Source organism: Amblyraja radiata, chromosome 12, assembly GCF_010909765.2.
Source record: "Amblyraja radiata isolate CabotCenter1 chromosome 12, sAmbRad1.1.pri, whole genome shotgun sequence".
Lineage (NCBI taxonomy): Eukaryota > Metazoa > Chordata > Chondrichthyes > Rajiformes > Rajidae > Amblyraja > Amblyraja radiata.
Genome location: NC_045967.1, coordinates 6,394,070 through 6,417,870, shown reverse-complemented (window position 1 = coordinate 6,417,870; position 23,801 = coordinate 6,394,070). Strand labels below are relative to the sequence as shown.

Genomic DNA, 23,801 nt, shown 5'->3' with positions numbered 1-23,801 from the left:
TGACAAGAATAAATCAGCCACCGGTTAACCCATAGATGTTTTAGTTCAGAGATACAGCGCGGAAACAGGCCCTTCGGCCCACTAAGTCTGTGCCGACCAGTGATCCCCGCACATTAACCCTATCCTACACGCACTGGGGACATTTTTATTACATTTATGCCAAGGCAATTAACCTACCAACCTGTACGTCTTTGGTGTGGGTGGAAAACAAAGATCTCAGAGAAAACCCACGCAGGTCACGGGGAGAACGTACAAATTCCGTGCAGACAGCGCCTGCATTCAGGATCGGACCTGGGTCTCAGGCGCTGTAAGGCAGCAACTCTACTGCTGCACCACCGTGCCGGAGACCCAAAGCATTGGCATCAAATGAAGGTTGCATGCTGACTGTCATCGTAGTCCCTCAATTGTACATGCTTCTAGCCAACATTCAGAGCACATGTATTAATATCATCCCTGGTATGGTATTTAGCAAAAACTGTGCACATGTGTGCATGTCATATACACATTCTGGATCTTGCTACACCCAGACCTTGTAACTACCTGCTTGAATTTCATCCTGCGCTGTTATCACAATTGATTGAATCAAGGAGTAGAGGACATAGGTTTAAGGTGAAGGGGAGAAGATTTCATAGGAATTTGAGGGGTAACTTTTTCACACAAAGGATGGTGGGTGTATGGAACAAGCTGCAGGAGGAGCAGCCACTGTGGTGCAGCGGTAGAGTTGCTGCCTTACAGCGCCGGAGTCCCGGGTTCGATCCCGCCAATGGAGTTTGTATGTTCACCCCGTGACTGCTTGGGTTTTCTCCGAGATCTTCGGTTTCTCCCACACTCCAAAGACTTATAGGTTTGTAGGTTAATTGGCTTGGTAAATGTAAAAATTGTCCCTAGTGGGTGTAGGATGGTGTTAATGTGCGGGGATCGCTGGTTGGCGGGGACCCGGTGGGCTGAAGGGCCTGTTTCCAAGCTGTATCTCTAAACTCTAAACTCCAAAGATAATAATAATAATAATACATTTTATTTGCGGGCGCCTTTCAAAGTCTCAAGGACACCTTACAGAAATTAACAAGAGAGAAAAAACATATAGTCGGAGTAAAATATATAATAAGGACATCACCAATACACAAATTAAAGACAGAATTCGCTCCAAAGACAAAAAAATCAAAAACACAATGTGAAGAGAGAGCAGCGGCAGCTAAAGCGCGCCAGCGTCCACTCTCCCTTCCGACAGCCATCTTGGACACATATTAACATATTCACTTACACACAAAAAATCATCCCCCCACAATGGTTACCACTGTGGGGGAAGGCACAATGTCCAGTCCCCATCCCCAGTTCTCCCAAAGTCAGGCCTATTGAGGCCTCCGCTATTGCCTCTACGGAGGCCCGATGTTCCTGGCCGTTCTGGCCGGGTGGTGTTGCCCCAGCGTCGGGAGAGTCCTTTCAGCGGCTGGGCCACCAGGAACGGCCGCTTCCTAACAAAGATGTACAGGTATGTAGACTAATTGGCTTGGTGAATGTGTAAATTGTCCCTAGTGTTTGTAGGATAGTGTTAATGTGCAGGGATCACAGTTCGGTGCAGACTCGGTGGGCTAAAGGCCTATTTCCCCGCTAAAAACTGAACTAAAGGAGGTAGTTGAGGCTGGGACTATCCCAATATTCAAGAAACAGTTAGACAGGTACATTGATAAGACCAGTTTGGTGGGATATAGACCAAACACGGGCAGGTGGGACTAGTGTAGCTGGGATATGTTGGCCAATGTGGGTGAGTTGGGCTGAGAGGCCTCTTTCCACGCTATGTCTTTACGACTTGCTGTTGCATTGTACAAAATTTCGCTTTAAGATTGATGGGGATTTTGGTCCTTGTAAAAACTCACTGATTTGAAAGGAATGTGGAGCTAACATCACTATTAATTCAGAATGGTCTCATGAATGTCTGGCAGGAACGCGGTGTTCTTGTGCATAAATCACAAAAGGTTAGCAGGCAAGTGAAGTAAATGGATTAAAAGGCACATTGACCATTATTACAAGGGAGTTGATGTTTAGACAAAGTGAAGTATTGTTAGAATTGTGCCTGGTGTTAATGAGGCTACACTTGGAGTACTGTACAGGTTTGGTCTCCTTATATAAGAAATGGTATAACAGCATTGGAGGCAGTCCAAAGAGATTCACCGGGTTATTTCTAGAATGATAGAGTTGTTTTGTCATTAAAGAAATTGGAAGTATGCCATTTGAAGTTCAGAAGAATGAAGTGTGACCTTATTGAAAGATCCGAAAGGGCATGGCAGGACAGATATTCAGATGTTTCCACCAGAGAGCCATAAATGAGGAGACATAGATAAGGAGGTTGTAGCTAAAACCAGGTCCATGGACATTTCTTGCCATAGAGGCTGGTGAACCTTTTGAATTCTCTATGCAGGGGGATTGTGGAGGCCAGGTCATTGAGGATATTTAAAGAAGAATATATTTTAAAATGATTAGGAATTGAAACCATGGAGAAATGGAACAAAAGAGGAGATGAAGCCCAGGGCAGAGCAGTGAGGATCATGTTGAATCATGGGCAGCTGGAAGGGTCAAGTGATCTACTCCGTCTCCTATTTCTGTATCATTTTGTGATCATTTTATACATGTAGAAAGGCAATGTTATGCAGAACTCTGACCTTTTCTCACCTGCTGGATTTGCTGCTAAACTCCATTATGCCCCTGTCCCACTTAGGAAACCTGAACGGAAACCTCTGGAGACTTTGCGCCCCACCCAAGGTTCCCAGAGGTTCCCGGAGGTTTTTGTCAGTCTCCCTACCTGCTTCCACTATCTGCAACCTCCGGCAACCACCTACAACCTCCGGGAACCGCATGGAAACCTTGGGTGGGCCGCAAAGTTTCCAGCGGTTTCCGTTCAGGTTTCCTAAGTGGGACAGGGGCATAAAAAGGATCCCCCTGCATAAAAACTTCCAGATTTAATTTTGGAAGTTTCATCGTGTGCTGGGATTAGCGATCATTATATTATCCAAGCAAAACTGCACACAAAGCTTAAAGTTCCTTCAAAACACCCGCGAAAATTTCCCTCTGGAGAAAAGTGAACGGTGAGGAATTTAAAGACTTAGCAAAAAAACTGAGAAAAGATTTCTTCAACCTGCAACCAGATAAAAGATCCATTAAAGACAACTGGGTGTGGCTGAGAAACTCTTTCAATAATATTGTTACAAATCATGTTCCTCAAAAACTCATTAAGGGCCGTATGCGTCCTCCTTGGTTTTCGGCAAAACTGAGACGTCTCTGCAGTAAGAAAGAGAAGTTTTATATCCGTGCCAAAAAAAAGGGTACACAACTGGACTGGGACAATTTTACTAGAGTGCGAAAGCAAGTCGATCGTGCAATTAGGAATGCTCATAGACAACATGTTTCTTCTATTCTTGGGGGAGAGCAACCCGACTTTTTGGAGATATGTGAAATCCAGACGGACAGACAACACTGGTGTCCAGATGCTAAAAGTGAACAACTGTCTGTTCACTGAGGACCAGGCGAAAGCAGAAGCTCTTGCAAACCAATTTCAACACGTTTTCACCCGGGAAGATGTGGAGCCTTCATTATTTCCAGATCTACCGCCCACCCCATATGCTGATATGCCTGCTATTAAAATTGTGGTTGAAGGTGTCAAGAAGTTATTGCTCAACATCAATACCACAAAAGCAATTGGACCAGATCAGATACAGAATCAAGCCCTCAAGATCGCACCTGAAGAACTGGCTCCAGTTTTGCAGTTCATTTTCCAACAATCGCTTGACTCAGGTGATGTTCCGCTGGATTGGAGGAAGGCTAACATCACTCCTCTCTTTAAGAAGGGTTCAACCACCAACCCAGCGAATTATCGTCCTGTTTCATTAACAAGTACTTGCTGCAAATTGCTGGAGCTTTTAATTGATAGTAATCTGATGCGACACGTGAGCAAACATAACATTCTTGCTGACAACCAACATGCATTTAGGAGGCATAGATCATGTGAGTCTCAGCTTATCCTGACGACAAATGACCTGGCCAAACACCTTGATGGTAACGTCATCACGGATTTAGTTGTGCTGGACTTTTCTAAAGCATTTGATGTCATCCCACACCAGAGACTGCTTCGGAAGCTTGAATTCTATTGTAGTCGTTCCAACGCGAAACGATAGTTTCCCCCTCCCCCCCCCCCCAACCCCACCCCCCACATAAAAAAGTCTAGACCTCCAAACAAAACACTTAACTAACTAAAATAAAAAATAAAAAGATGAAGAGACAGACAGCTGCTGGCTGGGCAGCCATGCACAGGACAGCGCCCCCTTTTCACATCTTACAATATACTTGGTGCCACCCTTGAAGAATCCAAACAAACCAAGTATCTTGGCATCAAATTGCAGAACGATCTGCGTTGGAATGGTCAGACTCATCATGCAACGGTGAAAGCAACAGGTGTCCTAAACTTTCTGAGGCGCAACTTTCATCATTGTTCAACTTCTGTCAAGGAGAAGCTATACTTCACCCTCGTTAGACCTCATTTGGACTACGCAGTTGCAGCATGGGACCCATACACAAATAAAAACATTTATTCCATCGAACGTGTCCAAAGACAGGCAGCTCGATTTGTTACTAATACCTATGAGAGAGAAGCGAGTGTCACCAAACTTCTGAATTCACTGGGGTGGAACCCTCTCCAAGACAGACGTGAAGCTCACCGTTTGACCTGTTTTTACAAAATGTTAAATGGTCAGCTCGACATAGATTACAAGACCTACACCAAACCCAAACCAATTAGGAGCAGACGAGGGCATTCAATCCAATTTGTGATCCCAGCTACTAAGACCGATGTTCTTAGATTCCAGCTACTAAGACAGCGATTCGTTCTTCTCCCACACAGTTAAAGCATGGAATAGTCTTCGCCCTACCATAGTTACCCAACCAGATGCAACTAAATTTAAAGTAGCTCTTTCTTCCCAAAAACGCTTTCTGGCTTAAGTCCTCCCTCCACCACGTCCAGTTTAAATTCCATTTGGAATATTTTGGAGGACCAAGAAACCAAGAACCAAGGAATAGGAATAGGAATACTTTATTGTCACATGTGACTACGCAGTGGGATTCTTTGCTTGCTTACTCAATGTATACAAATAGAGATACAAATAGGCCCCAAATAGGCCCCCGCCGAAGCTCCACCGCCATCAAGGTTCCACCGCTGTCGATGCCCCACTCGGTGGTGCCGATCCGGACCCCAGCCACGGGCTTCGTCGGCCACTCCACCGACCTGGACTCCGACCCGCGAGGCCCAGGCCGGCCCCGACCCGGCTTCTAAGCGGCATCGAGACGGCGGCGCTACAGCTTCCCTCGGCGCCTGGTTGCGTTCCCAGTCCACTAACCCCGTCAGTGACACATGCTAACATTTCCAAAGCTCCAGCATGTGAAACTCTATATTGACCTTGGTTTCAGGTGCACTCTGATCTTAAACGTCAAGCATTTTGATTCCATTTGTGATTATTATATGGGAAAAATGATCTGAACTTTGGAAGCGGTTTGAATCAGTTTACATTTACAGTTTTTATATTTCAAGAAGTTTCTGCTTATTTGAATTAGAGGTTAAAAGAGTTAGCGACCAATATCAATTGGCACACATTGCTTCCCAATTTCTATTCTGAAGGATGTATTGAGCAAAATAACGATGTGACAACAAATACAGGTCAATTTAACAAAACTGTCCGGTAAAACCTGAGTAAAAGTTTAACTCTCTGTTAGACCTTGCACTGTCTGCTCTCAATAGATTACCCTTCACCAGTTTGATATTTGCACTGGGTTGCATTGAGGTCACGAGCAGTAACCTTTGCTTCTCTTCTCTTCCTAGTCTACTTATCTTTGTCATATCATCTCTTCTGGAGTTGTTTGTACAATTAATCAAAATGTCATCACTATTTCAAAATGTATTCAAGGAAAACATCAACACTGAAATGCCCAGTCTCTCGAACTAATCACTTAATTCCACCGATGTTCATAATGGTAGCAGCATAGGAACATGTGTATTCATGGGGCATTTGATCATTATATTTGTTCCGAACACTTCTAATCCACTTCTAACTAAATAGTTGTACTGCGATCAACTAATCCACTTGTTTTTATACTGCTTTCCTTGTGCAAAAGAATAGCACAGAGAGCTTTATAAGTAGAGATTAAAGGTTATTTTGCAATTAATATGTTTTCTACATTGCAGTTTGTGCTCATTAACCTTCATTTAGAACGGCCAAGCAGAAAATGAGGGATGACATTTGTCCTCAGCACGCCCTGAACATGTTTAGCAACCAGGCATGTTGACCTACTCTTTTAAAAGATGGTTCCACTGAAATCAGTCAAATTTCACAACGGGATTGCAGCAAGTGCACACAACTACATCACATGTTCAGCAAATACAACTCGGGGGCAAATATTTAGCCCACAATGTTTCAGGACCGTCAAAGGACACAGCCACAACCTGTGCCCTCGTGACATTGCGAAATGAGTTTAGATTAGTTTAGAGTTACAGTGCGGACACAGGCCCTTCGGCCCACACTATCCTACACACACTAGGGACATTTTGCATTTATACCAAGTTAATTAACCTGTACGTCTTTAGAGTGTGGGAGGAAACCGAAGATCCCGGTAAAAAACCTTGCGGTCAAGGGGAGAATGTACAAACTCTGTACAGACAGCACCCAAAGACAGGATCGAACCTGGGTCCCTGGCGCTGTAAGGCAGCAACTCTACCGTGCTGTCTTGATCAAACCAGAAAATACTGGAAAGACCCGGAAAATACTGGAACGTTTTTCTCTTCACAAATTCCGCCTGATCTGCAGTTTTTTCACCTTTTTCCATTATTTCACAAGCCCAGCATCTGCATTTTCCCTTGTTTTTGTTACAGTGGGAGCTCTGGGTGATTGTTTTAACCAGTTGTCAACTTTTTCATAGACTCAGAGTTGTAAACCGGCCCTTTGCTTCGGCCCACCACTTTTTGCTTTTTGCTTACCTGCACTAATCCAATTCCCAAAGGTCCAATTTCTCTCATTTAACCAAGCAAACTTCCAACGTACTTTAAAGACAACTTATTAAATGTTGTCCAAATGCACAGTTTCATTTCATTGGTAAAAGAAGCAGCAAGTAAATTAAGTTTCTTCAATCTCAGAATTTTCTGATGAATCTGAAATATTTTGACACCTCCAATGAAAAAGGTCCTTTCAGAGTCAGTACATGGGCTCCAACCATTCAGATTTCTCCCAGACCTCTGCACAAACCCTTATTCAAACCTTTAAAATACTCTAAGCCTATAAATTCATCCTGATCGTCAAACCCAACATATGGTGGTTGTATCATATTTTAGACACAAAATACTGGAGTACCTCAGCGGGACAGGCAGCATCGCTGGAGAGAAGGAATGGGTGATGTTTCGGGTCGAGACCCTAGTATCTAAATGGTGTCAAGTTGGGAAAAGGGGAAGTACAACGGGATCTAGGGGGTTCCTGTTCATCAGTCAAGCATGCAGGTATAGCAGGCAGTGAAGAAAGCGAATGGCATGTTGGCCTTCATTACAAGAGGAGTTGAGTATAGGAGCAAAGAGGTCCTTCTGCAGTTGTACAGGGCCCTAGTGAGACCACACCTGGAGTATTGTGTGCAGTTTTGGTCTCCAAATTTGAGGAAGGACATTCTTACTATCGAGGGAGTGCAGCACTGGTTCACAAGGTTAATTCCCGGGATGGCGGGACTGTCATATGCTGAGAGAATGAAGCGGCTGGACTTGTATACTCTGGAATTTAAAAGGATGAGAGGTGATCTTATTGAAACATATAAGATTATTAAGGGTTTGGACACGCTAGAGGCAGGAAACATGTTCCCGATGTTGGGGGAATCCAGAACCAGGGGCCACAGTTTAAGAATAATGGGTAAGCCATTTAGAACGAAGATGAGGAAAAACATTTTCACACAGATAGTTGTGAGTCTGGAATTCTCTGCCTCAGAGGGCGGTGGAGGCCGGTTCTCTGGATACTTTCAAGAGAGAGCTAGATATGGTTAATTAAGCTAGATTAAAGATGGTGGAGTCAGGGGATATGGGGAGAAGGCAGGAACGGGGTACTGATTGGGGATGATCAGCCATGATCACATTGAATGGTGGTGCTGGCTCGAAGGGCCAAATGGCATACTCCTGCATCTATTGTCTATTGTATCTATTGTATTCAGCTTGTATTTACTCCAGCATATTGTGCCTATCTTTGGTTTAAAAAAACGTCTGCAGTTCGTTCCTACACATGCGCCATATTTTACTCCACTTATGAAGTTCCGTTCCAAAGACACATGTTTAGCACTACTATTTGGAAGTCATTTCCAGGCAAAGGTTTTACCTCACACTCTTCTGATAATATTTCTAAATACAGAACATTTTGAACTGGTCACAATATTTTCTGTTTTATGTAAGATGTTACTGGCAACATCTCCTCCGGGTCTGTGACTGTCTCTCTTCTTGACCATCTCCAAATTATTTGAGTCATGTGACAAACTATACAAACACATTGTACTGAATCTTAACAAGGCAAGGTGACCAAAGGAGAATATTAATTGTAAACTCTGTGGTTATTAATTAATAGTTATTTTTAATCCATGCGTTTGAATTTTTACGAGGGTTCTAGTTAGTAAGCTTCTGTAACAACAGGAGACCTTGACCATCTTAAGCTACGGTTGCAACACTGTTCAGGAGCATGCAGAGAGCATATATTAAAAGTATGGTGGGCATATAATTATACCTTGATATTTATTTTATCCTTTGAAAGATAGTTGCACCTTTATTTCTTTCAGGAATTGCAAACCTCGTTTCTGTTCAAGGGTCTTGCAAATTGACCCATAACCACTGCCTACTTACAGCTTCTGGAAGGCACTGTACATTATCTCTATCATCTTGCATTCATAATTTTGGCTAGTTTAAAATGAATCATAGAATCATAGCACAGAGGGAGGTCATTCAGTCAATCACAAAATTCCCATTTCTCCACAGCTGAAGTTTCCTGGGTTAGCTCTTCCACCAATATCCGTTTATTGCATATGGATGTTGCCAAATTGCCCTTGAGAAAGCCTCCTTTTTGGCCAGTGCAGAGCCTGTATTGAAGATGCCCCCACAGTGTTGTTGATCCACTAGCCTTGACGAATCGACCACTACCCTATACTGCCTATCACCAGCTGCTTAGTTCTGGATGTTGGTACGAGTTCAGCTTAGTTCATTTAGTTTCATTTATTGTCACAAGCCGATCCTTGCGCACACAGAGCAGACTAAATCACTTCACTGACCTATTTTGTTTTTCTAATGTTCTTTGACAAGTTTTAACTCTTGATTACCAGGAAGGTTTGGGAATCACTTCTGCAAATAAGTCTTTGTTCTTTTTGACTTTGACTTTACTGCTTACATGGATAATAGTGAGTTTAACTGTTTAAGGTTACAGATATTAAGGTGAGGTGAGAATATTTCTTAATTTGTAATCTCCAGGTATAGCTAGCTGATTTGTTTATCACTTGCACTAATACTTTGGAAGCAATATATAGAGAAGTTGAGACAATGTTAGTATTGAGTGCTGATGCAAGCACATTTAATTCAGTTCAGTTGAGTTCAGTTTATTGTCACGTGTACTGAGGTACAGTGAAAAGCTTTTGTTGCGTGCTAACCAGTCAGCAGAAATGCAATACATGATTACAATCATTTACAGTGTATGGATACATGATAAGGGAATAACGTTTAGTGCAAGGTAAAGCCAGCAAAGTCCGATCAAGGATAGTCCAAGGGTCACCAAAGAGGTAGATAGCAGTTCAGAACTGCTCTCTAGTTGTGTGTCATGGCTAGTCATAGAACAGAAGTACCCCACTAAATCTGGGAATAGCTCAACAAAATGCACTCTAGTATGGTTCAGTTGCCTGACAGCAGCTGGGGAGAAAGTGTCCCCGAATCTGGCTGTGTGCATTTTCCCCACTTCTATACATTATGCCTAATGGGAGAGGGCAGAAGATGGATTGGTCAGGGTGAGACTTGTCCTTGATTATGCTGCTGGCCTTGTCGAGGCAGCATGAGGTATAAATGGAGTCAATGGAAGGGAGGTTGGTTTGTGTGATGGTCTGGGCTGCGTCCACAATTCACTGTAATTTCTTGCGGCCTTGAACAGAGCTGTTCCCAAACCAAGATTTTGGAGGTTGGAGCTGTACTCATCCAGTCAAGTGGAGATTGCTCAATCACACTCCTGATTTGTGTCTTGTTGATCTTGGGAAAGTTTGGCGGTGTTAATAGATGACACGAGTGTCCGACATGTTCTTGCAGTCGTTGTATTCAGGTGATGTGTTCCGTTGAATTATGTGTCAAGGGGCGGTGGTGGTTAGGCTATCTTCTCAAGACAGGGGTTATTTTACAGCCCAGATGTGTCATGTGCATTTTCCCTTCGGCTCAACTTTTTAAAAAAAGCTGTAGGTTGTGCATTTTGTTGAGCTATTCCCAGATTTAGTGGGGTACTTCTGTTCTATGACTAGCCATGACACACACAATAACAATGTCAGGCAGCCTGTCCTGCAGCTTTCAATCTTTAACTTCACACTTTTGCTTTGCACAGATTTTTTTTAAATGTGTGCTGTTATAGTCCGATTTGTTCTATAATATCTGGCCCTGTCCCTTTTAAACATATAAGGCATCTTACAGGCTTGTCTACATTTCCATTCTGTTGAAGTCAAAACATTGACTTCCACGAGTAGTAGCTCTACTCAATAACCAAAAGTCTGTAGCCTCCTTTTGCTCTGGTATTTTATTTAATTCACATGTTTAATCAACTCACAGAGAGTTGTGAGTCTGTGGAATTCTCTGCCTCAGAGGGCGGTGGAGGCCGGTTCTCTGGATACTTTCAAGAGAGAGCTAGATAGGGCTCTTAAAAATTGCAGAGTCAGGGGATATGGGGAGAAGGCAGGAACGGGGTACTGATTGGGGATGATCAGCCATGATCACATTGAATGGTGGTGCTGGCTCGAAGGGCCGAATGGCCTACTCCTGCACCTATTGTCTATTGTCTATTGTCAAATACCGTTTTATTATTAATGTTTAATGTTTTATGTGTCATTCCTAACTGTCACTGTATGTCATGTTGTCACTTGCGGGCGGAGCACCAAAGCAAATTCTTTGTATGTGAATACTTGGCCAATAAACGCTTTCCTTCATTCATTCATCCATCCATTCATATGCGCATCCTGTGCTGTGACTTAATTTCTCCAATACATTAACTTTCCCATTCTCTGCTCAATCCTTCACTGCAACCCACGTACCCTCTTCAAACTTGGTGCTCTTTGATTCCGATCTTGACAAGGCAGTCTGCCCTCTTGTGGTTGGCGGGCCACCTGGGAATTGGAACAGAAGACTACATGCTGACATATTAGAATTAGATTAGAATTAGATTCCTTTATTGTCATTTAGACCTTTCGGTCTGAACGAAATTATGTTGCCTGCAGTCATACACAGAACCAATAAAAACAAAACATACAATAAACACAAATTAAACATCCACCACAGTGAGTTCACCAAGCACATCCTCACTGTGATGGAGGCAAAGTCTTAGTCTCCGTCTCTTCCCTCTTTGTTCTCCCTCTGCGCTGAGGCGATCGATCCAGGACGGAGATGCCGCCCTCCAGTCCAGCGGACCTCCGTGGTGATGTCGCCGCCGCCGAAAGCCGGAACGCCGTCTCCGGTCCGAGATGGCCCGCCACAGCATCAGCTCCGGGCCGCTGCCCCAGCTCCAGGCCGCCGCCCCAGCTCTGGGTCCCGCAGTCTCCGCTCCGGGCTGCTGCCCCAGCTCCGGGTCCCGCAGTCTCCGCTCCGGGCCGCCGCCCCAGCTCCGGGTCCCGCAGTCTCCGCTCCGGGCCGCTGCCCCAGCTCCGGGTCCCGCAGTCTCCGCTCCAGGCCGCTGCCCCAGCTCCGGGTCCCGCAGTCTCCGCTCCAGGCCGCTGCCCCATCTCCGGGTCCCGCAGTCTCTGCTCCGGGCCGCTGCCCCAGCTCCGGGTCCCGCAGTCTCCGCTCTGGGCCGCTGCCCCAGCTCCGGGTCCCGCAGTCTCCGCTCCAGGCCGCTGCCCCATCTCCGGGTCCCGCAGTCTCTGCTCCGGGCCGCTGCCCCAGCTCCGGGTCCCGCAGTCTCAGCTTCGAGCCCCGCTGCATCAGCTCCAGGCCGCCACCGAAAGCCAGAACGCCGCACCAGCAAGTCGGGCCACCGCTGCCTCAGCCCCGAAGACGGCCAGCCTCTCGTTGGTGAGTCCTGGCTGGCTCTGCCTCCGGAGCCTCGGGGTCAGTCGCAGGTTGGAGGCCGCCAGCTCCGCCATTAGGCCTCAGCGCAGACGGAGGCAGAGAAGGGGGATACGACACGAAAAAGTCGCATTCCCCCGAAGGAAGAGACAGAGAACATGTTTCACCCCCCCCCTCCCCCCAACACAACCCAACAAACTAAAACTTAACCAAAACAGGCTATGTAAGAGTGTGAGGAGATGTTGTGTTCCGGCTGTTGTAAATAACTGAAGCCTTACACCAAGATAAAGGTCCAAAGACTTTATTAACTACATAGCAAATATGACTTCACACTTGCACGTCTCTCTAATTCTAAGGGAACCAGGCAAAGAGAGTTACTGTAAAGCTAGTGGGCGTAACTACAAAAGCATGACTCATAATATGAGTGACACTGATCTGCAGGATCATGTTAGGTAAGTGCAGTGGTGTCAAATGAGGACATTTAGATTGCATACAAGGATCTACCAAATTTACCTGGAAAGTTGATGCCTGCTTTAGGGCTAAGGGCTACCTGGACTGTTGAAGGAGAATCTGCGATGTTCACTTTCCCTAAGGTCGGTGTCTTTCCATTGCTAATTATCACATTTCCATCCTCCGCTGCCTTGTTGCAGCCTGCGTTCCCCATTCACCTCACTGACCACCACCATCACTGTGATACTCCTTCACCACTCCACCATCGTGGATTGGCAGTTCACCAGTTCACCTCTGCCTAGGTTTCTGCAGGAGATCTCAACAGAAGTGACCTGGTGAACCAACAATGCACAAAAGGTTTCTGATATTCTGCTCTTCACCAATTCCAAGGCCTCATGTGCAGCAGAAATGTCCTTCATTGGACGATCTCTCCGAGGAAGGAAGTATTCTGTGGCACGCGAGTCCTTGGGCTTGGTGCAGAGTAGACTATCAGAAAACATTGGGAACACCACAGACTATAATGCATGTGTCCTTGGTCTTGACCTTTTAACTTGTGTCTTTAGTTTAAATTGCGATGCTTTTGTTACCTCCAAATGATTGCAAGGGTGTGAAAGTTCCACTGAAACTAATCAAATGATACCAGGCAGATAAAAATGCTGGAGAAACTCAGCGGGTGAGGCAGCATCTATGGAGGGAAGGAATAGGCGATGTTTCAGGTCGAGACCCTTCTTCAGACTGATGTGGGGTGGGGGCGGTGGGAAAAATAAAGGAAGAGGTGGAGACAGTGGGCTGTGGGGAGCTGGGAAGGTGGAGGGGAAGGAGGGACTATCTGAAATTGGAGAAGTCAATGTTCATACCGCTGGGGTGTAAACTACCCAAGCAAAATATGAGGTGCTGCTCCTCCAATTTGCGCTGGGCCTCACTCTGGTAATGGAGGAGGCCCAGGACAGAAAGGTCAGATTCGGAATGGGAGGGGGAGTTGAAGTGCTGAGCCACCGGGAGATCAGGTTGATTAGTGCGAACTGAGCGGAGGCGTTGGGCAAAGCGATCGCCAAACCTGCGCTTGGTCTTGCCGATGTAGAGCAGTTGACACCTGGAACAGCCGATGCAGTAGATGAGGTTGGAGGAGGTGCAGGTGAACCTCTGCCTCACCTGGAAAGACTGATTGGGTCCTTGGATGGAGTCGAGGGGTGAGGTAAAGCGACAAGCGTAGCATTTCCTGCAGTTGCAAGGAAAAGTACCCGGGGAGGGGGTGGTTTGGGTGGGAAGGGACGAATTGACCAGGGAGTTATGGAGGGAACGGTCTCTGCGGAAAGCAGAAAGGGGAGGAGATGGGAAGATGTGGCCAGTGATGGGATCCCGTTTGAGGTGGCATAAATGTAGGAGGATTATACGTTGTATGTGACAGCTGATAGGGTGGAAGGTGAGGACCATGGGGACTCTGCCGTTGTTACAAGTATGGGGATGGGGAGTAAGATCGGAGCTGCGGGATATAGAGAAGACCCTGGTGAGAGCACTGGTGAGATACCAGGCCATCGCTTTTATTGCTCAGTATTCTTGCTAGTTTTGAAACTGAACCCATGTTGTGAATAAATAGAAAATAGAAACATAGAAAATAGTTGCAGGAGTAGGCCATTTTGCCCTTCGAGCCAGCACTGCCATTCAATATTCAATCATGGCTGATCACCCAAAATCTGTACCCAGTTCCCACTTTTTCCCCATATTCCTGATTTCTTTAGCCCTAAGAGCTAAATCTAACTATCTCTTGAAAACATCCAGTGAATTGGCCTCAGCTGCCTTCTGCGGCAGAGAATGAAAGTAAAATATTGTGGCAGTAAGGTTCCATGTTGAACCACACATTTAGAGTTATTAATCACATTGGGTGTGGACTCTTGTTATAACAATAGCATCAGGTTCAGTCATGAATGATGTTTTGTGATGTGGCCCTTGGCTATTGCTGGTGTACTCCTTAGTTGCATTTACAGTAAGTTACTAGATCAAGAAACAAAGCTACCTACTGTAAAGAAATGTTATCGACACACTGTGACTTTACTTCTTTATTACATTCATACTGTGGCATTACAGAGAGCACTAGCTGTACGTGGTCTGTCATGGAAACTAGAGAACGATATGTGGGTGGGGAGGTTGTAATCAGCGGGGGAACAAAAGGATCTGCTGGTGGTGGTCGCGGCTCGTTGACAAGCCGCAGATGTTGGCAGGACCGGCAGTAGATGGTTCCTGCATGGTCGACGAGATAGGACCGAGGCGACCCAGCAGTGGCGACTACGGTAGCGAGCCGGGAGTGACCGGTGGGGGTCTGCATGCGGACAACTTGACCGGGGAAAAGCCGCGGCAGGAGGCGGCAGGACTTGTCATGGGAGCGTTTCTGAACATCGCGCTTAAGGGCAATGCGCTCCCGAACAGCAGCGGGCTTGAGGACAGAGGGGACGAGTGAGCGCTGGGCCATCGGGATCGGTGGTCTGGTAGTGCGAGACATGAGCCGCTGAGCAGGGGAGCCCATGGCAGGGTCACGGGATATGTTGCGAAGGTTGAGGAGGGCTAGAAAGAAATCAGAGTTAGACAAACGACATTGTTCCAGTAAGTTCTTTGCACTGCGAACGGCGCGCTCGTCCAGACCGTTGCTTTGCGGGTACTCAGGGCTGCTGGTGTAGTGGCGGAAGTTCCAGCTGGTTGCGAAAGCCCTAAACTCGGAGCTCGTGAATTGGCTGCCGTTGTCAGACTGCAGGCTGGCCGGGGAGCCGAAGGTAGAGAAATGGCGGCGCAGCTTTTCGACAACGGCCGAAGAGGTGAGGGAATGCAGCTGGTCTACCTCGAACCAGTTGGAGTAGGAGTCGACAAGTACCAGGAAGTGTTTGCCTCGCCACTCGAAAATGTCAGTGGCAACCGCCATCCAGGGCAGTTCGGGTGCAGGCTGCTGCAGAAGCGGCTGTCGTTGCTGGTGGGGGGCGAGAGTGTTGCAGGTGGAACATGAGGAGACCCTCTCCCGGATGTATTGAGCCATACCAGGCCAGTAGAACTGGCTCTGGGCGTGAGACAAGGTGGCTTCGGCCCCAGGATGACCGTTATGAGCGGCCTGAAAATAGTGGTCGTGCAGAGCAGCAGGCACTACTACCTTGTGTCCTTTCACGACTACGCCGTCCTGGAGTACGAGCTCATCACGGACCAGGAAGTAGGGCACGGCGCCAGCCGGCAGAGCGGAACAACGGTCGGGATGATGGATGATGGATGATGGCAGCAAGCTGTTGCAGGGCAGGATCATCGGCAGTGTGCTGGACCAGGGACTTCATCTGCTGTGAAGGGACAATATTGACATTGAGCACCATCAGGTCAGACATTTTATAGGGGTGGCGATCGGTGGATGTTAGCGGAGCGCGGGATAGCGTGTCGGCCACGAACATGTCTTTGCCTTTCCGGAAAGCGACGTTGAAAGTGAAACGCTGGAGCTGCAGCATCATGCGCTGCAGTCGGGATGAGACAACATGGATCGACTTGTTGAAGATGGTGATAAGCCGCTGGTGATCTGTTTCAATGGTGAAAGTGTTGCATAGTATATAGTCCTTGAATTTGGAGCAGGCAAACACCACGGCCAGTAGCTCCTTCTCGATCTGTGCGTAGTGCTGTTCGGCAGGGGTCATGGTACGGGACGCGTAGGAGACTGGCAGTTGCAGGCCGTCATGGAGCTGTAGACAAGCGGCACCGAGCCCGAACTGAGAGGCGTCGCAGGTGATAATAATAAATCGCGGTAAACTTAGCCAATAAACATACCGGGTCCCGAACAGATTCACCCACATCGTAGACGAAGAAGTCTGACCGAGCCAGGGCATCGGGACCAGCCAGGTTAAGGAGTAGAGAAGCTTGGACGGCTGGAGTAGCGACAGGATGAGCGATGGTGACATAGTGGTCGAAGTCAGGTTTAAAGACATCCCATCGATGGGCAATGTCTGCATCGAAAATGAGCACATCGGGTTTGCGGCAAGAATTGTCCATAATGAGGAAACAAGGAGGGGGTAACAGAAAACTGGGGCAAAATTAAATAAAAACCGATAAACATGAGGCGCAAGGGGTAAGAGTTTTGACACCATGTAAAGAAGTGTTATCGACACACTGTGACTTTACTTCTTTATTACATTCATACTGTGACATTACAGAGAGCACGAGCTGTACGTGGTCTGTCACGGAAACTAGAGAGCGATATGTGGGTGGGGAGGCTGTAATTATACTTGTGATATGGGGAGTGGTTAGTAGTGATGAGGTAACTATATTAAGGGTCACATACATATGTCATCTACTTTTGGCCGGGGTGGCAGCGGTGATGGCGGGCGAGAAGAAGGACAACCCTATGCGTGAGCTCCGCATTAGGAAACTATGTCTGAACATCTGTGTAGGTGAAAGTGGTGACAGACTCACCAGAGCTGCTAAAGTGCTGGAGCAACTCACTGGCCAGACCCTAGTGTTGTCAAAAGCGCACTATACGGTGCGGTCCTTTGGCATTCGGAGAAATGATAAGATTGCTGTTCATTGCACAATTCGAGGGGCCAAAGCTGAAGAAATCTTAGAGAAGGGTCACATGCATATGTCATCTACGCCTACTTCATACAGCTCAGAAAGCAAGGCTCTCATTAGACTGGAAGTTGATTAATGTACGCAACCATGTAGTGCAGAGATCTTCTCACTATTTTAAATGGCCATTGTTTCGAGTTGTATAAGTCGGTTGCATGCAACCTTTGTATAAATGTAGATGATTTTCTGTTAACTTTTAACTTGAATCACATAAAACCTTTACATTAAAAGAAAAATGTACGCAGCTGAAGTTGGGATTGAATTACATCCCATTTCTTTTGTTCGTAACCAGTGCTTATGAATAACTTTGGGGAGATTCTGAATACAAATGTCAATGCATATCTTTAAGGCAGAGACAGATAGATTCGTGATTAGTATGGGTGTCATGGGGTTATGTGGAGAAGGCAGCAGAACAGGGTGGAGAGGGGAAGATAGATCAGCCATGATTGAATGGTGGAGTAGACTTGATGGGCTGGGTGGCCTTATTCTGTTCCTGTCACATGATCATATGACATGCACACAAATGAAAGGTGGCCATTAGGTTGGGGAAGAGGCAAACAACATTTCAGCTTTGGCCCCAGAGCTTCCTATCCCATGGGGGCAGGACACCAGCTTCAGGTAAATCAGATTTCCTCTGCTGACCCAGCACCAGCCTGGGAAGATATACATGGGCATCATTCCCACTGGGAATGTGGCCAAAGGATTTTCAGGTCACAGAGTCTGAAGTGGAAATGCTTGCTTGTGCAAACAGATACAACTTTGTTCAAAGAAATGTTGAGCATTTGGCTCTACAGTGGACCTGTTCCGCACATAAAGAGACAAGGCAGCGCCTTAGGAGACTAAACCCTGCCAAAGCCAGTTATAACTTGGCCTTTGACAAGCTCTTCAGAAGCACATAATCAAATTCCTGTTGAGACAGAGCTTTTCAAAGACGATGGAAGCACTTTGTGCAATTAGTTGATCAAAGCTAGTTGAGCCCCTCTGCAGCGTATTGAAGTGAACAATTCATGCGAGAGTCCAGGGTGAACATAGACAATTGCAGCTATTTGGAAAATGTGTAGTTGGTCTCTTTCACATTACACGACTTGAATTTCTTTGTGGGGGAGATGTGAATGCTTTCAACTGATTTGTTTATATCCCAATGTTAATATTGAGCAAGTGCCACATTCAAAATGGCCCACAAAGATATGAGATAGAGCCAAGTTGATCAAATGAAGAGAAATGGCCCAATGTCCTTTACTGAGAATCCTCTATTAACCACCAAGGTGCTAAACCAGGTGCAGGCAATTGGAACAGTAACTGTCTATACCTGGCTCATCTTAAACACAACAAAGCATGAGGGCACTAAAGATGCTTCAGGGCCGCTGAATAAAACTAGCTGTTCCTACTTTTTAAACATAAAAGTATATATTGATATAATGATAATAAGAGTTGGCTGTCTCTTTTTAAGGTGAGCTGCACAGGAGTAAATTCTCCTTCACTGTATTCAATGTTTAAATACTATAAATAGGAGCTGGACTTGGTTGTACTTTCAATTGTTTGGAATATATTGCATTTTTACCAATGCATGGGAGGTGTCCACTGCTAGTTCAAAGGGATGTTCCAAAGATAGGTTTCTTCAACCATTATAACCAAAATCAGCAAGCTTTTGATGATAGAGTCATGGAGCTGTAACAACAGAAAGAAGCTCTTCAGCCTAACTTGTCTATGCTGACCAAATTGGCATTTTGGGCCACTACCATTTGCCTACATTTGGCCTATAGCCATTTAAACCTTCCTATCCATAAACCTTTGATTTTAGTTTAGTTTAGTTTAGAGATACAGCACCGAAACAGGCCCTTCGGCCCACTGAGTCCGCATCGACCAGCGATCCCCGCACACGAACACTATCCCACACGAGGGACAATCTTTACATTTATACCAAGCCAATTGGCCTTCAAACCTGTACGTCTTTGAAGTGTGGGAGGAAACCAAAGTTCTCGGAGAAAACCCACATAGGTCACGGGGGAAATGTACAAACTCCGTACAAACAAGCACCCGTAGCCAGGATCGAACCCGGGTCTCTGGCGCTGTAAGTGCTATAAGGTAGTAACTCTACCGCTGTGCCCGTGCCACCTTGTCCAAAGACCTTTAAAAAGTCATAATTGTATTGTCTCTTTAGATTATTCCAGATATGAACAAGCATCTGAGTAAAAAAGTTGCCCTTAAATATCTTCCCTTTCACCATAAGCCTATGCTCTCAAGTTTTAGATTCATCTTTCCTGGGAAAAAGACATTCATTCACACTATCCATGCACCTCTTAATATAGTACACCTCAATAGGTTCACTCATCAGCCTCCTATTTTCCAAGGCAAAGGTCCCAACGTATGCAACCTCTCCCTATAACTCAAGCCCGCAAACCCAGCCACATCCCAGTGAATTCCTTTTGCACCATTTCCAATTTAATGACATTCTCCCTATAGTTGGATCACCGGAGCTGCACACAGTACTCCAAGTGTGGTCTCACCAATGACTTGAACATCTGCAGAATGATGTCTTAATTATTGTACTCGATACTTTTCCCAATGAATGCAAGCATGCCAAATGTCACCCATTCCTGCTATGCAGAGATGATGCCTGTCCCGCTGAGTTACTCCAGCATTTTGTGTATATCTTCGGTGTAAACTGCAGTTGTCTCCATCCACCTGACTTGCCACATTTAGGGAACCATGCACATCCCTAGATTATGAAACCATGATGCTTTATACTTCAAATCAAGATGAGTTCATCTTTTTTTATATATTGGCTCTTAGTGGAAATATTTTTACACCTTCCTGATAAATGGTATTTACAAAACAATGCGAATAATAGATGACATAAGAAGGGAATGATGTTTGACTTGGTTATTGGTGCAGCGTTTATAGTGTGGTCAGTGGTGGGAAGGGGGTGATGAAATCCTATAAAACCTATTTTATCTTCTACACAGCCTGGGTTGGTTCTCTCTCGATGGGGATGATATTCTTCTGGTCTCCTGTCGTCAGCATTTTCACTGACTGGCTTGGCTGCAGGAAGACTGCCATGTGTGGTGCAACACTGGCTTTTATTGGACTTCTTTCCAGCTCCTTTACAAAGTAAGACCGTATTTCTGACTTATTGCACACACGGGTACATAGACAACAGTAAGACACACATTTAGTTTAGTTTAGAGATACAGCGCGGAAACAGGCCCTCCGGCCCACCGAGTCCACACCGACCAGCGATCCCCACACATTGACACTATCCTACACACACTAGGGACCATTTACATTTTTATACCGAGCCAATTGCGGGACTGTCATATGAGAAAAGATTGAAAAGACTAGGCTTGTATTCACTGGAGTTTAGAAGGATGAGGGGGTATCTGATAGAAACAAATAAAATTATAAAAGGACTGGACAAGCTAGATGCAGGAAAAATGTTCCCAATGTTGGGCGAGTCCAGAACCAGGGGCCACAGTCTTAGAATAAAGGGGAGGCCATTTAAGACTGAGGTGAGAAAAAAATGTTTTCACCCAGAGAGATGTGAATTTGTGGAATTCCCTGCCACAGAAGGCAGTGGAGGCCAAATCACTGGATGGATTTAAGAGAGAGTTAGATAGAGCTCTAGGGGCTAGTGGAATCAAGGGATATGGGGAGAAGGCAGGCACGGGTTATTGATAGGGACGATCAGCCATGATCACAATGAATGGCGGTGCTGGCTCGAAGGGCCGAATGGCCTCCTCCTGCACCTAATTTCTATGTTATGTTTCTAATTCACCTGCAAACCTGTCTGTGAGGAAACGGGAGCACCTGGAGAAAACCCAAGCAGGTCACGGGGAAAACATACAAACTCCGTACAGACAGCACCTGTAGTCGGGATCGAACCGGGGACCCGAGACTCTGGCACCACCGTGCCGCCCAATGGACACATAAGCATGTGTAGGAAGGAACTGCAGATGCTGGTTTACACCGAAGATAGACACAAAAGTTGGAGTAACTCAGCGGGACAGGCAGCATCTCTGGCGATAAGGAATGGGTGACATTGTGGGTCGAGACCCTTCTTCAGACTGAGTGTCGGGGGAGGTGCAAACTAGAGATATGGAAGGGTAAGATGTGAAAACGACACAGATCGAAGCAGATGGTGATCAAGGAAATGTAGAATTATTTATTGTTGGCTGAGGGGGAAGGTAACAACAAGGCATACAAACACAATCAATCACGAAAATGAATATAAGCATCTTGAGTTAAATGTTTTATCAATGTGTCTCTTGGCAGGAACTGTCTTGCGGGCCTGATCAGCTGGGTTGATATCTGAATGAAACTGTATTTTGTCTGATGCCTCGCATGCCTCTGGAAGTTTAAGGGTTGGCACTCTGGTCTATCTCTGCCCCAACATTATGCCTTCATGCCCACCTGATCTGATGAAAAGCACTATCCCTCCCATCCACATGTTTTTATCCCACAGACACATCCTTTCTGATCCCCTACACCATCGCAGGGCCATTTAAATTAATGTGTCATTTTTCATGTAATATTCTTTTTTTTTAATGATTGCTTTCTAAACGCAAGCCACTCTCCCGTCAATATTAACACAAACAAAACTAGCCATCGAGAATTACTTGGATGTAATTACAGACTCAGCCACCAAGAACCAGCCAACTTATTCGCCAATTGCTTCCAACTGTACCTATGACTCACTCAGTGCAATATAATGGCATTGATTGCTCAATAAATGTGGAGCAATTATGATGTTGAGCCTTCTTCTAACATTTTTCTGTGCCTGTCACTGTCCTCTTCAAGAAATAAGACACATCAACTTCAACTGTTGGAATTTGGAACAAAAACTAAACTGCTGCAGGACCCCTGCAAGCCATGCAGCATCTGCGGAGCCAAAGGGATGGGTGATGTTTTGGTTTGAGACCCTGCATTGGGATGAATGTAGAGGGAAGATAGCCAGAATAAAGCAAAGACAGTTCTAATTACTTGACTTGACTTGCTCACAGCATTGTAGTGTAGGTTCACTAGATTCCTGAGTTGAGGTGGTTGTGTCTTTTATGAGAAAGACCCCTTTGACCTGGAGCCCATTTGGACCACTGGGTGAAAGGGGAATCACGGGTCATGGGGGTCACAGACTGCATGATGGAATTGAGGCTAGCTATCATATTTATTAAGAGAATGAGGTTAAGGGGTTGCATTGAGTTCTAATATTTTTATGTTTCTCTTGCCAGCAATAAAAACATGCAGTTCACTCATGCATCATGTGTATTACACATTACATAAGAACATAATAGATAGATCGAGCCTGCCCCACAAATAAACAAGATTGTGGCTGCGATTGTGGCTGCCCTTTTACCTCAACATAATGACCACATCCTTTCCTAATATACATTGATTCTGAAAATGTCTGAAAATGTAGTCATGACCTCAGCTCTCCATAGTAGAGACCTCCAGGGAAGCACCACCCTTCCAATGGAGAAATGTCTCCACATCTATATTACTAAATCTCTGATCTTGACCGCTTTTGGCCCACTGTGCTGCGGTTTCCGACAGAACGCCGCCACCTGCGGCTGTCATTTTTGGCCACCTCGCTCAGAGCCCCCCTCCGCCTTACGGGTGCGGAGGATTTTTCCCATCGATAACAAATCAGAGAGATATTAATGTTTTTTAAAAATTCACCATTCTCTCTGCTGCACCTGCTGGAGGGAGGGGGAGGGACTATAAAATCAGGAAGTGGTGTGCCTCACTCAATCTCTGCAAGATGGATGAAGCCAAGGGTCACGTCTCTCTGAGCTCTGAATAACACTGAACAAATGTCTACACAACTGTGAGTACCCTTAATGTGGTTTGAAAATGAAAATATGGTTTGAGGTAAAAAGGCACTGCCTGCAAATGGTTGTTTGGGTGCTTTGGCTTGAAGTTGAAAGGCACTACTTACTGCAAATGGTGGCTTAGGAGCTTTGGCTTGAAGTTGAAAGGCACTACTTACTGCAAATGGTGGCTTGGGTGCTTTGGCTTGAGGTTGAAATGCACTACTTACTGCAAATGGTGGCTTGGGTGCTTTGGCTTGAAGTTGAAAGGCACTACTTCCTGCAAATGGTGGCTTGGGTGTTTTGGCTTGAAGTTGAAAGGCACTACTTACTGCAAATGGTGGCTTGGGTGCTTTGGCTTGAAGTTGAAAGGCACTACTTCCTGCAAATGGTGGCTTGGGTGCTTTGACTTGAAGTTGAAAGGCACTACTTACTGCAAATGGTGGCGGGTGATTTGGCTTGAAGTTGAAAGGCACTTCTTACTGCAAATGGTGGCTTGGGTGCTTTGGCTTGAAGTTGAAAGGCACTATTTACTGCAAATGGTGGCATGAAGTCGAAAGGCACGACTTACTGCAAATGGTGGCTTGGGTGCTTTGGCTTGAAGTTGAAATGCACTATTTACTGCAAATGGTGGCTTGGGTGCTTTGGCTTGAAGTTAAAAGGAACTACTTACTGCAAATGGT

The 23,801-nt window shown here is 45.8% G+C and overlaps 1 protein-coding gene across 1 annotated transcript in view; it reads left to right on the top strand.

The window, feature by feature from the left end:
- slc16a2 (solute carrier family 16 member 2) overlaps positions 1-23,801 on the top strand; it is a 106,544-nt gene that overhangs the window by 18,413 nt on the left and 64,330 nt on the right. Inside the window, exon 2 of the mRNA XM_033030143.1 lies at positions 20,281-20,425. Within this exon, the coding sequence (XP_032886034.1) occupies positions 20,281-20,425 (145 nt within the window). The remainder of the gene's footprint in view (positions 1-20,280; positions 20,426-23,801) is intronic.